Genomic DNA, 22332 nt, shown 5'->3' with positions numbered 1-22332 from the left:
CATCTTGGTTAAAGTCATGATTTTGCCTTAATGGTTGGCTATCAGTCTAAAGACAGGTAATCCAAGCACCTATGTGCTGCACACTGTCTTTATCATAACTTTTCTCCCGTAAAATGGCCATATTATAAATAAAGACGTGTGTTGTGTTTTGTTTGATGTGTCTATGTGTTGCAATGAACAGAAAGACTTGTGATCCTAACATATTTGTTATATTTGCAATTTGATGATTTGTATCACTACTCAACATGGGAACATGATATTTCTGATTACACATGGGCACAGACACTTTCCCAGTGACTAACGTGGCCGACCTCTTTGGCATATGGCATAAAGAACAACATCCCACCTGTCCTGTGAGGAATCAGCTATTATTCCCACTGAATATTGTCCCACCATCTGATTGGCTGCATAGTGTGAGACAGCGTAGAAATAGGCACATAAATAGAGAGTGGAGATGCAGAGAACACTCACAACGACTCTCTGAGCATCAGCTGGCCCAAGACCCGCAGCAACACAGCACAGCAGAGGAGCTACAACAACACTAACTCTCGGGCAAGACCTACCAAGACCATCATCTCTACTTTATTGACGAGTTGCAAACTCAAGACCAATATTTGAAAATGCCAGCTTACATGGACATCGCTCTTCAGGACATCGTGAACGTGAAGCATCAGCATATTAGGTAAGATCAGGTTAAATTACACTGAAATACTTTAGGTCATGAGTTATTAAAATGAATAGAAACGGTGTGTGAGAGAAGCGGTGTTCATGACTGTCTTGTCTTGTTTTTCAGGTGTAAACTCTCTCTGTTGGAGAGGAAATGCAGCAGTGGTATGGAGAAACTGAAGATAGCTATTATAGAACATCTCCAGAACAGGATCCCTACATCTCCTATATCTCCTATTTTGGAGAAGACTGTGTCTTTTTTCACTCCGAAGAAGGCCTTGCTGTCACCCACCAGTTATTCCAAATGTTCCAGGGACATGCTGCGTCTCTTTCCTACTCCAGAGGAGGACATTGTGCCACTCTGCTTCGAACAATGAACTGAGAGAGATGCATGGATGGGGAGATTATAGGTCAGGGGTTACATATTGGGCTGAGACAAAATGATCACTGCAGCATGAGATACAAACCTGTGGAGCGGGTATGAACTGAGCCTATGGTGAACAGAGCACAATATACTGTTCATGTGCAAATTCAGCTTGGATATATCAGAGCGCCATATCTACGTAGGGAAAATATTCCCACCATGGTGATTGGCTGGTTGTCCTATTTGGACCAGACTGTTAGAGATTTGTCTGGAACCTATTCTGTTGTTTTACATGAAATGTAAAGTTGCAGAAGCATTTGAAATGCATTGTATGTATTTATATAAGCAGAGGTTTACTGCTTTATTCTTTCTGTGAAATTCTTAATTAAATACCCTGAGATACGGTTCAAGGTGAAACGCTGCCTCAAATAACGGTAGAAAATAAATTCACATGCATACCTTTATTTCTGTAAAGGAACAGTGCATTGTTGTGCATGAAAATACATAAAGTAAATGTTTATTTTATCTTAAGGCCCCAAAGAGGATTTATATTCTTGTTAATATTGTTGTCTGATTTTGTCAGCTAATAAAACTGCAGACAAAATCCAACATACTTTTCTTGGTCTATTCCTCCTATCTTTGATTTGTAATCGTGTAAAGTACTTAAGTAAAAATACTTGAAAGTACTACTTAAGTAGTTTTTGGGGGGTATCTGTAATTTACTATTTATATTTTTAACAACTTTTATTTTTACTTCAGTACATTCCTAAAGAAAAGTATGTACTTTTTACTCCATACATTTTCCCTGACACCCAAAAGTACTTGTTAAATATTGAATGCTTAGCAGGACAGGAAAATTGCCTAATTCACACATTTATCAAGAGAACATCCCTGGTCATCTCTACTGCCTCTGATCTGGCAGACTCACTAAAGACATGCTTTGTTTGTAAAATATGTCTGAGTGCATGTCTCTAGCTGTCCATAATTGTAATTTATGTTTATTCGAAAACGATGCCGTCTGGTTTTCTTTACATAAGGAATTTGAATTTTTTTATACTTTTACTTTTGATACTTAAGTATATTTTAGCAATTACATTTACGTTTGATACTTAAGTATATTTAAAACCAAATACTTTTAGGCTTTTACTCAAGTAGTATTTTACTGGGTGACTTTCACTTTTACTTGAGTCATTTTCTATTAAGGTATATTTACTTTTACTCAAGTATGACAATTGGGTACTTTTTCCACCACTGGTGATTTGTGTCTGAAATGAATACTGCATTTTACTGGTTTCATTTACCAGCATATTGGAACTCACAAGATTCAGAAGGACATCTTCTGATTATTTGAACGTACTTCCACAAAAAAGTATACACTGCAAAAAAGTCCAAAGCATCACTATGGTACTTCACATAAAGAAGGTCTTACCATTTCCCCCAAAGGTTTGACTTGCTCTCATGGATTTACATGCATGGGACTGGTGGTCCACCATATTTTTACACCAGTTAATTCCTTTAATCCATCGGGGGAAGTGCACTAGGAGAGAATGGTAAAGAATAGGACTCTTAATTATCTTGTATTATGTGCATCACTTTTAAGTAGGGCACTGCAGGAAACCACATGTAGGATAAGCACTAACTGTGACATAATTTCCATCAGTAGTTATTAATAGTAACAACTGGCATTAATGACTAATTCATTACTAATTATTGCATTATTAATTCTACATTAAATAATTAATTACATTAGCAGTAATTACTGACCAGCAAATTGACATAGTTCAATTAACTATGTTCAAGTAAACATAGTTCAATTAATAATCACTCATGAGAAGGCAGCGTATGAATTTGTTTCCTGTGTGACTAATGATGAAAAAGTCCCCTCGAGCAGTTTTTTTTAACTTTTACATTTTAGTTTGAGTCTCTTATCAATGTTTTAATTTTAAATGAATTGCACATCAAACTACCTAATTTTCGTAATCTCTTGAACTCAGTCAATTTGAATACTTAGGTAGGCCTAGGTAATTGGCAACTTTTGAGTTGTATCTGTCATGTTTGTCTCTCACTGGTGAGAGGCAGATTCAGCAGCAGAACACATTAAGTTAAACCGAGTTTGTTTTGTCTCAAGTCGTCTAAATTTAAAAGGCCTAGAAGTCACTGACACTTACATAGGCTACAATGTGTCATGAGTGCGCGTGTTGTTGCAGAAAAATAAATAGGCCTTTGAATGTTGACATTTTGGAGACATTTTGGCAGTTGGTATGGTATGATTTTTTTTGTTATGAATTATGAAAGCCGTTTAGGTAGACATACGTAGGCTACTGTACTATATCTGGAAACCAGTTTAATTAGAAAGATTTAGACATTTCACATTTCAACGGAGTGTAATGAATCAAACAAACATTAATTGTTTTCGATGATTGTTTTTATTCGCATCGACTTGATTTGAAGATTTACATTCATTTTGAAAACATGTTTCCAATCTTTACAATACCTTCTCAGAAGGCGAGGACTACGGATACACTCCCATAGCGATACAAACCAGTACGTCTACACGTTTTAACTCCTCTCACCATTCAGAGGAAGTATTATTCTGTCTAAAATGCTGATATAATTTTCAAGGGAAAGCAATTATGTTCCGTGTAGCTCAGTTGGTATAGCATGATGCTTGCAACGCCAGTGTTGTGGGTTCAATTCCCACGGGGGACAAGTATGGAGAAGAAAATGTATGCAAAAACTACTGTAAGTTGGTCTGGATAACAGCATCTACATAAATGTAGTGATGTCTGATACTGTTTGTATGTTTCGCCATTAAGATATTCAATTTCAATATCAAAACAGTACAAATAGGAATGAACATTATTCACTCACAATCTTTCCACTAGAAAGACAGTGAACACTATTTCATAAATGATTAAAACTTTCCCACAGGGAAGAATACACAGTATATTCACTTCATAGAAAATAAATATAAAACAGAATATGCTATTGATCCTCTTGTAGTCAAGAGAGGAAGATTCAAATACTGATATTGTTCAATGCATTTTTTCATTACACAAGATGTAATAAACTCCTGCAAATGCAGAAAATGTGGATGAACTCCTCTGTAACAAGGACTGGGAAATATCCTGCATGAGAATGAAGCTCCAGTCTGTAAGGCTCTACCAGGGCCTCCATAGGGCCCTGTTGACTGGACCCTTCTCTTTGCTCATGCTGTGCTGGGCTGGGGTGCTCAACTGAAGCAGGTCACTCTCCCTCCTGTTCTTATCAGAGGATGGCTGCAGGCTCTGGAAGTGGATCAGCAGTCTTCTCTGGGAGTGTGTCTTCACCTCATCCTTGGACAGGAAGTGCACAATCTCTTGGACACACCTGGAGTAACCCTGATTGACAGGTGCTGAGCAGGAGGAGGAGCTCACTGGTTGATACTGTTGCTGTCGTTTCAGGAAGCAAACTGTCATCTCCAGGATGTCGGCTTTCTCCAGCTTGGAGTCAGGCTGCTGATTGAGGATCTCTGGACCCAGGAGAGACTTGAGCTTCTCAAGGCTGCTGTTGATACGATCTCTGCGTAACTTCTCCACCACTGGCTTTCTTAGCTGCAAGAAGGAGAGTCTTTAATAACATTATTCTAGAATGTATTAGAGGTGAGATAAAATGATGACAACTATTTTCAAGAAACAAGTCATAAAGCAAATTGTAATCTCAGTTTACCTTGTTGGTCAGAGTCAGGTGGTTCTTAGAGTAGATCATTGCTGAAGTGATTGAAGGTGCCATAGCTGGATCTCTGTGCTGTAAAGGCCTCTGTGTAGAAAACATCTGATTTCTACTGGCTTCTTCTGTCCTATATATAGTCCCAAATCTGCATATGAATATGTGGGTCCTGGGCTTGTTGGAGTTTCTCAGTCTGTAGCCAATGGGGGTGCTTGGGTTCTTAATGCTGGGGGACAATGGTCACGTCTCAGGGGAACATGTGGCGGGTGATGGAGAGTGACTCACGGAGCGCTGTGTGAATCTGGGAAACTGGTGACCCCCAGATCTAATGCTTAACGTTGGGATAAATGACACAGACAGAGCACACACTCATCAACACAACGTACACATTTGGGACTGACACACATATTCTGCATAAGAATTTACAGTGCTTTCCAATCAAATCAAATGTATTGGTCACATACACGTGTTTAGCAGATGTTATTGTGGGTGTAGCGAAATGCTTGTGCTTTTAACTCCGACAGTGCAGTAATATCTAACAAGTAATATCTAACACTTTCACAACATATACCCAAAATACACGTACATCTAAGTAAGGAATGGATTAAGAATATATACATATATGTCAGAGCGGCATTGGACTAAGATACAGTGGTATAGTATAGAATACAGTATATACATATGAGATGGATGATGCAATATTTACACACAATTAAAGTGACTAAGATACCGTAGAATAGTATAGAGTACAGTTTACACATATGAGATGAGTAACGCAAGATACAGAGACACTAAAGTGTCTAGTGTTTCATTTCCTTAAAGTGGCCAGTGATTCCTAATCTATGTCTATAGGCAGCAGCCTCTGATGTGCTGGAGATGGCTTTTTAACAGTCAGTGGTGTAGAATAGAATACAATGCAGTATATACATGAGATGGGTGATGCAATAACTGTTTTTCAGTCTCTCAGTCCCAGCTTTGATACACCTGTACTGACCTCACCTTCTGGATGATAGCGGGGTGAACAGGCAGTGGCTCGGGTGGTTGATGTCCTTGATGATCTTTTAGGCCTTCCTATGGCATCGGGTGCTGTAGATGTCCAGGAGGGTGGGAAGTTTTCCCCCGGTAATGCGTTGGGCAGACCGCACCACCCTCTGGAGAGCTTTGCGGTTGTGGGCTGTTGTGCCTTCTTCACTACACTGTTTATGTGGGTGGACCATTTAAGTTTGTCAGTGATGTGTACGCCAAGGAACTTGAAGCTTTCCACCTTCTCCACTGCGGTCCCATCGATGTGGATTGGGGGGGAGGAGGGGGGGGGGGGGGTGCTCCCTCTGCTGTTTCCTGAAGTCCACGATCATCTCCAATAATGCATTTTATTGCAGGATTCCTAGCCTACCGTATCATATTTAAATAAGGGGGTGGCAGGTAGCCTAGTGGTTAAAGCATTGGGCCAGTAACCGAAAGGTTGCTGAATCGATTCCCCGAGCTGACAAGGTACAAATCTGTTGTTCTGCCTCTGAACAAGGCAGTTAATCTGGTAGGCTGTCATTGCAAATAAGGATTTGTTCTTAACTGACTTGCCTAGTTAAATAAAGAAAATATTTGATGACTGCATTATGAATGTGACCTCTTGATTTGTCTATTAGAATAAAATAAGTGCTGTTTCAAAATTCTGTGCAAATGTAATATTTTAGATTGTTTGCTTCATCCCTAAAAAGTTGTAACACTTTTGAGATTAATTCATAATTGTTCATGCTACAAGTCAACATAATCAGCGTAATGGGATACATTCTTATAGAAGACAGAGAAAATAGCAATATGAGCAACACATAGATCAATACTGGTGTGACTTCAACATAATTTCTCCTAACTATTTGAGAGAAGTGATGTTGCAATACTGTTCCTATTATTCAGATTTGAGGGAATACACTTCCAGCTTTGAAAGTCCAGATGCAGCAGATGTGTCCTCTGTCTTGGAGCTACTGGTCAGTGTGAGTAGAGAGCTGAGTTTCCCACAGTGAGTCCAGTGTGCTGTGATCAATGCACTACAAAAGCTGCTCAGTGGACCATTAGTGACGGCTATTGGCTCTGTGTTGTACTATAGACACAGCCTGACGTCACAGACCATCTGGAATCTGGAGGGAAACTCCTATACTGGCTGATTCAACACATACTCTTATGGGTACAGGTATATATATATATATATATATATATATTCACCCAACCTATTGTGGGAAGCTTGTTGAAGGCTACACAAAACGTTTGACCCAGGTTAAACAGTTTAAAGTCAATGCTATCAAATATTAATTGAGTGTATGTAAACTTCTGACCCACTGGGAATGTGATGAATGTGATGATATATATATATATATATATATATATATATATATATATATATATATATATATATATATATCAGTATATATATATCATGTTTAAATATATATATATATATATATATATATATACTGTTTAAACATACTGTTTAAATGTATTTGGGTTTAAATGTACTTGGCTAAGGTATATATATATATTAGCAAACCTTATATATATATATACCTTAGCCAAATACATTTAAACTCAGTTTTTCTCAATTCCTGACATTTAATCCAAGTAAAAATTCCCTGTCTTAGGTCAGTTAGGATCACCACTTTATTTGAAGAATGTGAAATGTCAGAATAATAGTAGAGAGAATGATTTATTTCAGCTTTTATTTCTTTCATCACATTCCCAGTGGGTCAGAAGTTTACATACACTCAATTCGTATTTGATAGCATTGCCTTTAAACTGTTTAACTTGGGTCAAACGTTTTGTGTAGCCTTCCACAAGCTTCCCACAATAAGTTGGGTGAATTGTGGCCCATTCCTCCTGATAGAGCTGGTGTAACTGAGTCAGGTTTGTAGGCCTCCTTGCTCACAAACGTTTTTTTCAGTTCTGCCCACAAACTTTCTATAGGATTGAGGTCAGGGCTTTGTGATGGCCACTCCAATACCTTGACTTTGTTGTCCTTAAGCCATTTTGCCACAACTTTGAAAGTATGCTTGGGGTCATTGTCCATTTGGAAGACCCATTTGCGACCAAGCTTTAACTTCCTGACTGATGTCTTGAGATGTTGCTTCAATATAGTAACTTTCCATCCTCATGATGTCATCTATTTTGTGAAGTGCACCAGTCCCTCCTGCAGCAAAGCACCTCCACAACATGATGTTGCCATCCCCGGGCTTCACGGTTGGGATGGTGTTCTTCAGCTTGCAAGCCTCCCCCTTTTTCCTCCAAACATAACGATGGTCACTATGGCCAAACAGTTCTATTTTTGTTTCATCAGACCAGAGGACATTTCTCCAAAAAGTAATATCTTTGTCCCCATGTGCAGTTGCAAGCCGTAGTCTGGCTTTTTTATGGATGTTTTGGAGCAGTGGCTTCTTCCTTGCTGAGCGGCATTTCAGGTTATGTTGATATAGGACTTGTTTTACTGTGGCTACTGATACTTTGGTATCTGTTTCCTCCTCAATCTTCACAAGGTCCTTTGCTGATGTTCTGGGATTGATTTGCACTTTTCACACCGAAGTATGTTCATCTCTAGGAGACAGAACACGTCTCTTTCCTGAGCGGTACGATGGCTGCGTTGTCCGATGGTGTTTATAGTTGCGTACTATTGTTTGTACAGATGAACGTGGTACCTTCAGGTGTTTGGAAATTGCTCCCAAGGATGAACTAGACTTGTGGAGGTCTGCAAATTTTTTTTCTGAGGTCTTGGCTGATTTCTTTTGATTTTCCCATGATGTCAAGCAAAGAGGCACTGAGTTTTAAGGTAGGCCTTGAAATAAATCCACAGGTACTCCTCCAATTGACTCAAATGATGTCAATTAGCCTAGCATAAGCTTCTAAAGCCATGACATCATTTTCTGGAATTTTCCAAGCTGTTTAAAGGCACAGTCAACTTAGTGTATATAAACTTCTGACCCACTGGAATTGTGATACAGTGAATTATCAGTTAAATAATCTGTCTGTAAACAATTGTTGGAAAAATTACTTGTCTCGTGCACAAAGTAGATGTCCTAACTGACTTCCCAAACTATAGTTTGTTAACAAGAAATTTGTGGAGTGGTTGAAAATTTGTTTTAATGACTCCAACCTAAGTGTAAGTAAACTTCCAACTTCAACTGTGCATATATATATATATACGTCTTTATCTTTCTGCATCCAAGTTAGTCCAAGTCAATGTCTGCAATTCTTTCTGTTTTCTAAATGGCACTTAAGATGATACAGATTTTTTTTCTCCTAGGCAATAGTTAGGTTTTATTAAAGTAAAAATGTAATGTCATTACAAATTAGGATTTAAAATAATAAGATTATATTACATGTTAGATTTTCTTCCATAAGGATAGTTCCAAAAACATACTCAACCAAATAGGCAAATCCTTTTTTAATTCCCCTCTGTAAGTGTGCCTATTCCTCACTGTCTCTGAGTGTTCCCCAGACAGTCAGGTGCTGGTGGGACTGATGATGATGACACTAATGACACTGAACTGTGACTCTGCTCTCCAGAGCTTTCCCACACTCTGCCCATTGAGAGAGATTCCATGAAACAATAGAGTGTGCATTGTTAAATGCTAATTCATTGCCCATCAATCCCTTAGTGGTAAAGTTTGTTATTCAGTCAAGGAGGTGGTAACACAAATATTTGGACTAATTGATGATTTGGAAATACTCTTGGTAGCCTATAAAAGAATAAACAAGTTTCATTCAAAATCCTGTTTCCCATATGGCAAATTATTATTTACCTTTTTATTAGAATAACAACTTTAACAAAAGGCTATATTTAAAAATAAGACTATGACATGTAGTTATTTTTGCCAGACACTTTTTATTAATGTCTTTGGTTTGGGAAATGATGTAAACAAAATTCCTCTCCCTATCCCTTGACACCAGTAGGTAGGGGTCTGAGTCTATTGTCCCAAAGAGGCTCTGTGAGTGAGTTTTCCTGGGTTTCCCACACTTTCTCCATTCACTGATTTGCTTTCAATGGAAGAACAATATAAGTGTGTCTTATTATTCATACCATTAGCTATGCAGTTGAGTCCAATTCCAGACAAAGAAGGCTACTCTGTGTCTGTCTGCCCACCTGACTATGATAAAACGAGGTTATCAAGAAGCTTTATTTTTATAAGACACCCCAAAAATCTACCTAGCATCAACATATTAGCCAACTCAAGATACAGAACACCTGTAATCTATGGAACAATGCAGAACAGACTTTTCAATATATAATGAATTTAGATTTTTGAAATGACATTGCACAATGAAGCACTTCTGTACGGACTAATGTGTAAAGCATGCTCAGTATAAAATGTAGGAAAAATGTTGGGTAGGAAAGTAGTATAAGTTTCAGTAATATGAGTGTCTCCTTTTTCTGTAAACTAAAGTCACTCTTCTGTGCTTGCTGTCAACCACCAACGTAGACAAATGCTCTGTCACAATAATGCCGTCGTCCACTTGCATGTAAGAACTAGGAAACTCGTACGACTTGCTAACTGGTCGAACGCGCCACGTGTTTAACTACAACTATTAGCCACGGGAAGTAGGGGTGCTGAAAAATTCCCTAGAAAAATCTGAATAAAAAAAAATATATATTAATAATTTTGTTTTTTAAACATTGATATTACAAAAGTAGTGCACTGGGCCTTTAATAGTCCTGTATTAGTGTACTGATATATACATCAGCGCTTGCAAAAAGATTAGTTCAGCCCCCCCAAAGAATACTTCCCGCGGCTATGCTACAACCTATTAGCGAGTCATACATTTCCGCGTTTTGTAGTTACGACTAGCACGTGAACACGGCATTAAGCCTGTCGCATGCTTCACAGTTGCAACAGTTTGCACATATATTTTGCCGATTTTTTTTGCCGTTTCTGTTTGTTTTGGTGTTCCGCATGGGCTATTTTTGTCTGTTAGCGTACCAATTTTTTTTTCTTGAAGCAAGTCAAAGTTCGGTAGCCGAAGTCTACGCCCCTTCGTCAGTGATTGGTCAACAGTTCTTCTAGTAGGAGCAGGAACTATGGACTGAATTCTTCAATAGTGTTTGTCATTCAACTATAGACAACTAGTTTTCATGCACATATTTTCACTTGAGAGGCGACTAGTTTTCATGCAAATGTTTTCATTTCAGAAATACTGCACCAAACATCTTAGTTAAATGTAAAATTGCGCGACGTCAAAAATGTATTACAGATTTCCTGATTTGTCTTAAATTAATTTGTACTATTTTGAGGAAATGTATAGTGGTTGCTTCCGCATCTCAAGAGAGACAAAGAGTAATATTGCCGCTTTTTTCTCGTTGTTCTTACGAAGGTTCGCTTCGCCTAGCCAAGTTCTGGTAGGAGCAAACTGAACCCACCTAGTATGCAGGCGCCTTTACTGTATTTGATTGTAAAAATTGATCATCATAAATTGATAATAATTTCAGAGGTATTAGTGATACATGTCTCATACCTCTAAACGCTCATCTAAATTCATTCACACAGAATATGAAATACATATTGGACAATCTGACATTAATGACATAAACCATTGAATCTTTATTTCCCAGGATCTAATACTTTACGGTGTCGAATGACCAGTACTCAGACTCTAACGCAAAATATAGGATTTTAATAGACCACAAACAATCAGATACATTTCAAGATTGTTTTTATTTTCATATAGAGAATACGTTTCTTAATTGTTAAGAACTTAAACTTTGTGATTTAGCATCACTACAATTGCGAGAAAACAGCTTCAAGTCACACAGGCACTCATCATAGAGTGTGGGTTATATTAAATATTCATAGAAGAAACATTGACAAATGCATCTTTAAAAACAAAGCAGACATATGTTAGATATTTCAATATACGAGAATTAAAAAATTGTAATACAAACCAACACAAATTGGTAGTTCATCACAAAAACTAGGCTTGGATATCAAGCAAATCAATTAAAGATTTTTAAGTCGTCAACAACAATATATTTTCTGAAATTCATTAACAGAAGGATATTGTTGCACAATTAAAGAATTTAAACATTCTTTGCTATCTCACCCAATGTGGGTAATAAATAGATTATAATGAACAGTCAACAATATAAACCCTCCTTAGCAGATGGAGGAATTTCCTCTTACAAAGTAAAAATAACTTTACATAATACTCATGTTAAATGAAAAGTGATGATATCAATATGAACTTTCATTAGGAAGGCTTTTTCACATATTCATGAAAAAATAATTAACACAATCAAATTAGAACTTTGACATTTTCTGCAGAAGGAGAAGATTGTCTCTTCCTATTCTCATTACGGTCCATTAATGTTAGACCAACATGGTCCATTGTCTTTGTCTGAGTGGAGCTTTTAAGTCTGTAGGACTCTACCAGGACCTCCAGAGGGCGCTGTTGACTGGACTCTTGTCTTTGCTGATGCTGTGCTGGGTTCGGGAGCTGAGCTGAGGCAGGTCACTGTCCCTGCGGTTCTTATCAGAGGATGGCTGCAGGCTCTGGAAGTGGCTCAGCAGTCTTCTCTGGGACTCTGTCATCACCTCATCCTTGGACAGGAAGTGGACAATCTCTTGGATACAGCTGGAGTAACCGTGATTGACAGGTGCTGAGCAGGAGAAGGAACTCACTGGTTGATACTGTTGCTGTCCTCTTAGGAAGCAAACTGCCATCTCCAGGATGTCGGCTTTCTCCAGCTTGGAGTCAGGCTGCTTGTTGAGGATCTCTGGAAACAGGGAAGACTTGAGCTGCTCAATGCTGCTGTTGTTACAATCTCTGTAATTTCAGCACTGGCTTTCTTAGCTGCAAGAAGAGAAGGAGGGTCATTAATAACCTTATTCCGATATATAACATTAATGAAACACATAAAAAATCAGTCTAATTAAATTAATTTCCTTGAATTTAAATCTCACTTTACCTTGTTGGTCAGAGTCAGGTGCTCCTTAGAGTAGATCATTGCTGAAGTGATTGAAGGTGTCGTGGCTGGATCTCTGTGTTGTAGAGGTCTTTGTGTAGAGATAATCTGTTTTCTACTGGTTTCATCTCTCCTATATATAGTCCCAAATCTGCATATGAATGTGTGTGTCTTGGCCTTGTAGGAGAATCTCACAGTCTGTAGCCAATGGGTGAGCTTGGGAGGACAATGAGGAATGTGGAGCTGCCACATGCTCAGTGTTCTTATTACTGGGGGACAATGGTCACATCTCAGGGGAACAGGTGGAGGGGTGGGGGGTGATGGAGAGTGACTCACAGAGCGCTGTGTGAATCTGGGAAAGTGGTGACTCCCAGATCTGCTGCCTGATGTTGGGATCAATGACACTGACAGAGCACACGCTCATCATCACAATTTACACATGTGAGAATGACTCAAATACTTTCCAATAAAACGTAGTGTTTCCTCATTTTTTTTTCATAATAATTTTGCTCGTATTGCCTAATTAGTCAAATTTAATAACTCAATATAACCGATTTCTTGATTTCCCCTATTATAACTGCTAAAACTTTAAAATATTTTAATGTCTAGCAGTTCAGATGATTCAGAGAATATTAATTTTCTTTTTCAATAATTTTACTGCTTTATAAATGTATCTATCATGTCCAAAACATAACTTCAAATAAAATAAAATGTTATTAGTCACATGCTCCGAATACAACAGGTGTAGACCTTACAGTGAAACGCTTACTTACGTGCCCCTAACCAACAATGCAGTTTCAGTGCAACTTAATTTTTTAAATTTTATTTCACCTTTATTTAACCAGGTAGGCCAGTTGAGGACAAGTTCTCATTTACAACTGCAACCTGGCCAAGATAAAGCAAAGCAGTGCGACACAAACAACAACAGAGTTACACATAAACAAACGTACAGTCAATAACACAATAGAAAAATCTATGTACAGTGTGTGCAAATGTAGAAGAGTAGGGAGGTAAGGCAATAAATAGGCCATGGAGGCAAAATATTTACAATTTAGCATTAACACTGGAGTGATAGATGTGCAGATGATGATGTGCAAGTAGAGATACTGGGGTGCAAAAGAGCAAGAGGATAAGTAACAATATAGGGATGAGGTAGTTGGTTGTGCTATTTACAGAGTGTCTGTATACAGGTACAGTAATCGGTAAACTGCTCTGACAGCTGATTCTTAAAGTTAGAGAGGGAGATATAAGACTCCAGCTTCAGTGATTTTTGCAATTCGTTCCAGTCATTGGCAGCAGAGAACTGGATGGAAAGGCGGCCAAAGGAAGTGTTGGCTATGGAGGTGACCAGTGAAATATACCTGCTGGAGCGTGTGCTACGGGTGGGTGTTGCTATGGTGACCAGTGAGCTGAGATATGGCGGGGCTTTACCTAGCATAGACTTATAGATGACCTGGAGCCAATTTGGCCACGAATATGTAGTGAGGGCCAGCCAACGAGAGCATACAGGTCGCAGTGATGGGTAGTATATGTGGCTTTGGTGACAAAACGGATGGCACTGTGATTGACTGCATCCAATTTGCTGAGTAGAGTGCTGGAGGCTATTTTGTTAATGACATCGCCGAAGTCAAGGATCGGTAGGATAGTCAGTTTTACGAGGGTATGTGGCAGCATGAGTGAAGGATGCTTTGTTGCGAAATAGGAAGCCGATTCTAGATTACATTTTTGATTGGAGATGCTTAATGTGAGTCTGGAAGGAGAGTTTACAGTCTAACCAGATACCTAGGTATTTGTAGTTGTCCACATATTCTAAGTCAGAACCGTCCAGAGTAGTGATGCTAGTCAGGCGGGAGGGTGCGGGCAGCAATCGGTTGAAGAGCATGCACTTAGTTTTACTTGCATTTAAAAGCAGTTGGAGGCCTCGGAAGGAGTGTTGTATGGATTTGAAGCTCGTTTGGAGGTTTGTTAGCACAGTGTCCAAAGAAGGGCCAGATGTATACAGAATGGTGTCGTCTGTGTAGAGGTGGATCAGAGAATCACAAGCAGCAAGAGTGACATCATTGATATGTACAGAGAAAAGAGTCGGCCCGAGATTTGAACCCTGTGGCACCCCCATAGAGACTGCCAGAGGTCCGGACAACAGGCCCTCCGATTTGTCACACTGAACTCTATCTGAGAAGTAGTTGGTGAACCAGGCGAGGCAGTCATTTGAGAAACCAAGGCTGTTAAGTCTGCCGATTAGAATACGGTGATTGACAGAGTCAAAAGCCTTGGCCAGGTCGATGAAGATGGCTGCACAGTACTGTCTTTTATTGATGGCAGTTATGATATCATTTAGGACCTTGAGCATGGCTGAGGTGCACCCATGACCAGCTCGGAAACCAGATTGCATAGTGAAGAAGGTACAGTTGGGATTCGAAATGGTCGGTGATCTGTTTGTTAACTTGGCTTTCAAAGATTTTAGAAAGGCAGGGCAGGATGGTTATACGTAGGTCAACAGTTTGAGTCTAGAGTGTCTCCCCTTTGAAGAGGGGGAAGACCGCGGCAGCTTTCCAATCTTTGGGGATCTCAGACGATACGAAAGAGAGGTTGATTAGGCTGGTAATAGGGGTTGCAACAATTTCAGCGGATCATTTGTGAAAGAGAGGGTCCAGATTGTCTAGCCCAGCTGATTTTTAGGGATCCAGATTTTGCAGCTCTTTCAGAACATCAGCTGTCTAGATTTGGGTGAAGGAGAAGCAGGGGGGGGGCTTGGGCAAGTTGCTGCAGGGGTGCTGAGATGTTTGCCGGGGTAGAGGTAGCCAGGTGGAAAGCATGGCCAGCCGTAGAAAAATTCTTATTGAAATGATCGATTATCGTAGATTTATCGGTGGTGACAGTGTTTCCTATCCTCGGTGCAGTGGGCAGCTGGGAGGAGGTGCTCTTATTCTCCATGGACTTTACAGTGTCCCAAAACGTTTTGGAGTTGGTGCTACAGAATGCAAATTTCTGTTTGAAAAAGCTAGCCTTAGTTTTCCTAACTGACTGAGTATATTGGTTCCTGACTTTTTAGTTCCCTGAAAAGTTGCAAATCGCGGGGGCTAATTGATGCTAATGCAGAACGCCAGAGGATGTTTTTGTGCTGGTCAAGGGCAGTCAAGTCTGGGGTGAACCAAGGGCTATATCTGTTCTTAGTTTTACATTTTTTTAATGGGGCATGCTTACTGTATATAGCCTGTCTTACTGTATATAGCCTGTCTTTTTACTGTTGTTTTATTTCTTTACTTACCTATTGTTCACATAACACCTTTTTTGCACTATTGGTTAGAGCCTGTAAGTAAGCATTTCACTGTAAGGTCTACACCTGTTGTATTCGGCCCACGTGACAAAAACTTTGATTTGATATTTAAGATGGTGAGGAAAGCACTTTTAAAAAGCAACCAGGCATCCTCTACTGACGGGATGAGGACAATATCCTTCCAGGATACCCGGGCCAGGTCGATTAGAAAGGCCTGCTCGCTGAAGTGTTTTAGTGAGCATTTGACAGTGATGAGGGGTGGTCGTTTGACCACGGACCCATTACGCACAAAGGCAATGAGGCAATTATCGCTGAGGTCCTGGTTGAAGACAGCAGAGGTGTATTTAGAGGGCAAGTTATTCATGATGATATCTAAGAGGGTGCCCATGGTTACGGATTTAGGGTTGTACCTGGTAGGTTCCTTGATAATTTGTGTGAGATTGAGGGCATCTAGCTTAGATTGTAGGACGGCCGGGGTGTTAAGCATGTCCCAGTTTAGGTCACCTAACAGTACGAACTCTGAAGATAGATGGGGGGCGATCAATTCACATATGGTGTCCAGGGCACAGCTGGGGGCTGAAGGGGGTCTATAACAAGCAGCAGTGGTGAGAGACTTGTTTCTGGAAAGGTGAATTTTTTAGTAGAAGTAGAAGCTTAAATTGTTTGGACACAGACCTGGATAGTATGACAGAACTCTTCAGGCTATCTCTGCAGTAGATTGCAAGTCCGCACCCTTTGGCAGTTGTATCTTGTCGGAAAATGTTATAGTTAGGGATGGAAATTTCAGGATTTTTGGTGGCCTTCCTAAGCCAGGATTCAGACACGGTTAGGACATCCGGGTTGGCGGAGTGTGCTAAAGCATTGAATAAAACAAACTTAGGGAGGAGGCTTCTAATGTTAACATGCATGAAACCAAGGCTTTTACGGTTACAGAAGTCAACAAATGAGAGCGCCTGGGGAATGGGAGTGGAGCTAGGGGCTGCAGGGCCTGGGTTAACCTGTACATCACCAGAGGGGGAGTAGGATAAGGGTACGGCTAAAGGCTATAAGAACTGGTCGTCTTGTGCGTTCTGAACAGAGAGTAAAGGGAGCAGATTTATGGGTGCGGAAGAACAGATTCAAGGCATAATGTACAGACAAGGGTATGGTAGGATGTGAATACAGTGGAGGTAAACCTAGGCATTGAGTGGTGATGAGAGAGGTTTTGTCTCTAGAGGCACCATTTAAGCCAGGTGAGGTCACTGCATGTGTTGGGGGTGTAACAAAAGGGCTAGCTAAGGCATATTAAGCAGGGCTGGAGGCTGTACAGTGAATTAAGACAATAATCACTAACCAAAACAGCAGTAGACAAGGCATATCGACATTAGGGAAGAGGCATGTATAGTCGAGTGATCATAGGGTCCAGTGAATAGCTAGGCGAGCTGGAGACACGGCGATTCAGACAGCTAGCGGGCCCGGGGCTAGCAGGCTAGCAGATGGGCCTTTGGGGGATGTCGCAATGGAAGAGCCTGTTGAAACCCCCTCAGACGGTTACGTCAGCAGACCAGTCGTGATGGATTGGTGGGGCTCCGTGTCGGCAGTAAAAGGGTCCAGGCCAATTGGCAAAATAGGTATTATAGCCCAAGAATTGGCTGATGGACCTCTTCAGCTAGCCGGGAGATGGGCCTAGCTCGAGGCTAGCTCCAGGCTAGCTTCGGGACAGAGACATTAGCCAGGAGTAGTCACTCGGATAGCAGCTAGCTAGCTGCGATGATCCGGTGTAAAGGTTCGGAGCTTGCGGTAGGAATCTGGAGATGTGGTAGAGAAAAAGCAGTCCGATATGCTCTGGGTTGATATCGCGCTGGGCAGACTGGCAGGAATTGACCGGGGCTGAGGCTGGCTGATGTCCGACTTAACGGTGATGACCGCTAGCAGTGGTTAACTGACTAGTAGCTAGTTAGCTGGCTAGCTTCTGATGGGGGTTCCGGTTCTAAAGTGTAAAAAATAGCAGATCTGTACCAGATTGGGTGAGGCAGGTTGCAGGAGAGTATGTTCAGTCCGTAGATGGAAATTGAGATTTAAAAAAATATTTAAAATATATACAAAAATATATAAGAAGAAAAATATATATACATGGGACAGGACAAGACAAACAGACGTCCAACTGCTACGCCATCTTGGCGTTCAGTTTTCAGGCTTGTAAACTGTTGCTTTAATCACTTCCTGAAGTATGCCTATTCCTCCACTGAGACTCAAAAGTTCTGGTGGGACTGATGATGCTAATGACACTGTATTGTGACTGCTCTCCAGAGCTTTCCCATACTTTTCACATTGAGAGAGCTTCAAATAAACAATAAACAAAAGTGTGCCTTGTTAAATGCTTATTGATCTCTACACAAGCAGTTCCCAACAAGCCCTTGGGAATAAAACTCATGAGTACAATATTTATCAATGAAGAAATAGACTATCACAATGTCATGTGTGCTCCCTCTCCGGCCCCTAGGTCACCAGGCTGCTCATTATAGCACACACATGTCACCATCGCTACACGCACCTGCGCATCATTGCTCACCTGGACTCCATCACTTCCTTGATTACCTGCCCTATATATGTCACTCCCTTTGGTTCCTTCCCCGTTTCCTGTCTGTGTGTTGTTCGTGTATCTTGTTTGTATTATGTTTCAATAATTTATTAAAACACTCACTCCCTGAACTTGCTTCGCAACTCTCAGCGCACATCGTTACACACAAAGCTTTTTACTAGAGATGAATGGTGATGGAACATGCAGTTCCAGTCAAAAGTTTGGACACACCTACTCATTCAAGGGTTTTTCTTTATTTTTACTATTTTCTACATTGTAGAATAATAGTGAAGACATCAACACTATGTAATAACACATATGGAATCATGTAGTAACCAAAAAAGTGTTAAACGAATCAAAATATATTTTATATTTGAGATTCTTTAAAGTAGGCACCCTTTGCCTTGATGACAGCTTTGCACACTCTTGGTATTGTGTGTAGATTGATGAGGGAAATATGATGGTAAATCACTTCTTAAATATATTGGATACAGACAGTGTACATTAGACAAATTATATATTGTTAGTGCCAACATTTCATACTGCAAATTTTGGCAATATATCATATGTCTAATGTACACTTTCCATATATTACAATGGGCATTTGCCATCACAAATTGAACACACAGTTAAAGGGCTTAGACTAATAAAGTCCACAATTGGGACACTGTACTGTACAAATACCATTCAAATGTGCTGTCCTTTGACTGTTTATGATGATTTTAAGCAATGAGATGACTAACTTGATGGCTGTCCAATTGCAATGTGGTACATTGGCATTGGCCATATGATATATTGCAAGTTCACACTTCCCTGTTAAGATATGAAATGGACCGTGTACTCTCATCATATCGATGTCTGGAGGAGTATCAGTGGCCCTGCATGTGTGGCAAAAATCATTTTTGCAAATCGCTTGCACGGAAGCATAGTTAGACAATAACCTGTAAACCAATGTTATCCTACGGGAGAAATTTGGATGTGTCAAACTACATGAACCGCCGCACGCAGATAGAATAGCCACCTCCCCCCGATAACCCCTGTCAAAAATGACATGTATCTTTATGACCCAGAAGCTGCTACTAGTCAGGCTTCATTCCGGCCTACTTGTTTGCACTGTCACTGCAGTCAGATTGAACGAGCTACGGTCAAGTGGAGCACCACATTGAACTCGGAACAGTCTAGAGACTATAGTGATGCTGCTCGTTTGCCTTTCAGTGTTGATTTCAACCTGTCCATTTGGTGATGGTAAATCCCTGCTTGGACAATGACAATTTATCATACTGCAATTGGACAGTTAGCCATCAAGTCAGCCATCAGTCAATAGGACATCATACCAGTGGAGGGTCCTCAGAGGAAGAAGGGGAGGACAATCCACCTCAGTGAATTTCATAAAAATAAAAATGGTGAAACATTAAAAAAGTTATCCTTTTTAGATAAAACTATACTATATATAATCACGTCACCAAATAATTTATTAAAACACACTGTTTTGCAATAAAGGTCAACAGTAGCCTCAACAGCACTCTGTAGGTTAGCACCATGGTGTAGTCGGAGGACAGCTAGCTTCTGTCTTCTTGGTGCATTACCTTCAATACAAAACCTAGGAGGCTCATGGTTCTCACCCCCTACCATAGACTTACAAAGTCATTATGACAACATCCAGAGGATATCCTCCAACCTATCAGTGCTCTTGCAGCATGAACTGACATGTTGTCCACCCAATCAAAAGATCAGAGAATGAATTTTGTACTGAAAGCATAAGCTACAGCTAGCTAACACTGCAGTGCATCAAATGTGGTGAGTCATTGAAAGAGAAAGACAATAGTTGGTTTGGCATAGCTGATGTGTTGAGCATTGAAGTCCACAAGTGGAGGGAAAAGGTGAGAGGAGGAGAGCGCATAGATACAAGAAGGAATACAATGTGGTTGCCATGAAAGTGAACTGTGTTTATGCGTAATTAGAGGTGCATTCATTCCACCGATTCTGTTGCAAAACGTTTCTTAAATGGAAGCAAACGAAACGGGGATAAACATACCTGAATTTGTCCAATAGAAACACTTGTTTGCAAAAAACGAGAGTCCTCCCTCATCTTAAACGTCACCAACCACCACTGTTTACTGACACCAAACTGATACTGACACCAAACTGACTTTGTCCAACTCGTTTAAAGGCCATCGCACATGTCAGAGCCGGGTCGAAATTCATAGCGCCTTCTGTTTTAACCCTAAAAAACATGAAAACACATAGTTACGTTCGAGCTGCGGGTCTGATTCTGACATTATTTGTAGATAGCCTGCTGGTCGGACCAACCTAAATACCTACATCCAGGGCCGGTCGGCCAGATAGCTAGGTCTGAAAACTTTCCGAATGCACTGTAGCGCTCAGGCCGGCCGACCGACTGGCCGGACCTATCTATCTGGCCGGCTGGCTGGACCTAGCCCGACGAACAGTTCTTGTGCTGACTTTGCTTCCAGAGCTAGTTTGGAACTTCAATCAAGTCAAAGTTTATTTGTCACGTGCGCCGAATACAACAGGTGTAGACCTTACAGTGAAATACTTACTTACAGGCTCTAACCAATAGTGCAAAAAAAGGTATTAGGTGAACAATAGGTAAGTAAAGAAATTAACAGTAAAAAGACAGTGAAAGATAACAGTAGCCAGCCAGCCAACCAGCCAGCCAGCCAGCCAGCCAGCCAGCCATCATCTATGGATGATCATAGAGAAGACTGCTGAGCCACTTCCAGAGCCTGCAGCCATCCTCTGATAATAATCGGAGGGAGAGCGACCTGCCTAAATTGAGCTCCCCAACCGAGCACAACATCAGTAAAGAGAAGAGTCCAGTTAACATCGCCCTCTGGTGGCCCTGGTAGAGTCTTACAGACTGGAGTTCCACTCTGAGACAAACACAATGGACCATGTTGGTCTATATTAATGTCATATTTGTCATGGACAGTAATGACAATAGGAAGATACATTCTCTATCTCCTTATTCAGGAGTTTTTTAAAGTCTTGCTGTGATTGAGACTGTTAATTTCAGTTGTACTCAAGAAGTTGTACTGCTAAATGGCATATATTATTATTATATTATTCTAAGACAATTGTCCATGAAAATTAGATTTTTGTTGTGTGATGGTATTGTATAATTGACATCATAATAACCTTTATGTTTTGTGAAATATGTGTTGAATACGTTGATTATGTGTTTATTCAACTTTAACAGTCTTCTAAGAGGACTTTTACCTAAAATTATCAATATTTTTGTGATTGTCTAATGATCTGTTTTAAGGTCAACGCTTAGAGAATAAGCAATTGTTTCCACTACATTTGTGTATTGATAAAGATTTACATCATATTGAGCATCTTATATGAAGCATGTATCAGTTATCCATTTGATAATAATGGACCTAAACTACAGCATCATTATTCCTGTGAGGATGATTTACCTAAACTGGGTAGCCTATTATACCTGTAATCATCACTCTCTGTGATAAGCAATAACTGATCTGTTTTAAGATCAAACTTGTACATTTTGCTTTATAATGTTTTGTGTGTAAATTATAATACATTACTTGAATGTGTCTATTGCAGATTGAAGAAAAACTTTCTTAAAACTCTTGTTTATTTTCAACAATCCGGTGTGTCTTTTGTAAAGACAGTAAATGTAGGCAATATCCCCATACTCCACCTGGCAGCCCGTACTCTGTTAGAGTATGTCTTGGAGAGTTTTCCAAGTTCTGTTTGTGATGTATATTCCCCTTGCACAGTGTCTCATTGAGACGATTTTAATAAATTCAAAAACAATCAAATGAAATAGGTTTTTT

The 22332-nt window shown here is 40.1% G+C and overlaps 1 protein-coding gene, 1 long non-coding RNA gene and 1 pseudogene across 2 annotated transcripts; 1 reads left to right on the top strand and 2 right to left on the bottom strand.

Annotated features, from left to right (window-relative positions):
* Positions 1–445: 445 nt before the first annotated feature.
* On the top strand, positions 446–1639 carry LOC115207086 (uncharacterized). Its single transcript, XR_003880908.1, has 2 exons — positions 446–682; positions 794–1639. It is a non-coding gene; the product is annotated as an uncharacterized LOC115207086 (long non-coding RNA).
* A 2430-nt stretch (positions 1640–4069) lies between these two features.
* LOC115207085 (transcription factor HES-5-like) lies at positions 4070–5197 on the bottom strand. Its single transcript, XM_029774084.1, has 2 exons — positions 4739–5197; positions 4070–4623 (listed from the first exon to the last, which is right to left on the bottom strand). Exons 1-2 carry the CDS (start codon positions 4841–4843, stop codon positions 4192–4194), a joined length of 537 nt encoding a protein of 178 aa, XP_029629944.1. The 5' UTR covers positions 4844–5197; the 3' UTR covers positions 4070–4191.
* Positions 5198–11372: 6175 nt separating this feature from the next.
* Positions 11373–13171, bottom strand: LOC115207732 (transcription factor HES-5-like; annotated as a pseudogene).
* Positions 13172–22332: the final 9161 nt, after the last annotated feature.

The sequence above is a fragment of the Salmo trutta genome, chromosome 14 (assembly GCF_901001165.1).
Source record: "Salmo trutta chromosome 14, fSalTru1.1, whole genome shotgun sequence".
Taxonomy (NCBI): domain Eukaryota; kingdom Metazoa; phylum Chordata; class Actinopteri; order Salmoniformes; family Salmonidae; genus Salmo; species Salmo trutta.
This window is presented reverse-complemented; position numbering and strand designations above follow the sequence as displayed.

Bases quoted from the DNA above. Each gene is read 5' to 3' on its own strand.
- LOC115207085 (XM_029774084.1), bottom strand. From the start codon at position 4,843: ATGTTTTCTACACAGAGGCCTTTACAGCACAGAGATCCAGCTATGGCA. The intron at 4,624-4,738 runs GTAAACTGAGAT...TCCTTCTTGCAG, and splicing joins ACCTGACTCTGACCAACAAG to CTAAGAAAGCCAGTGGTGGA.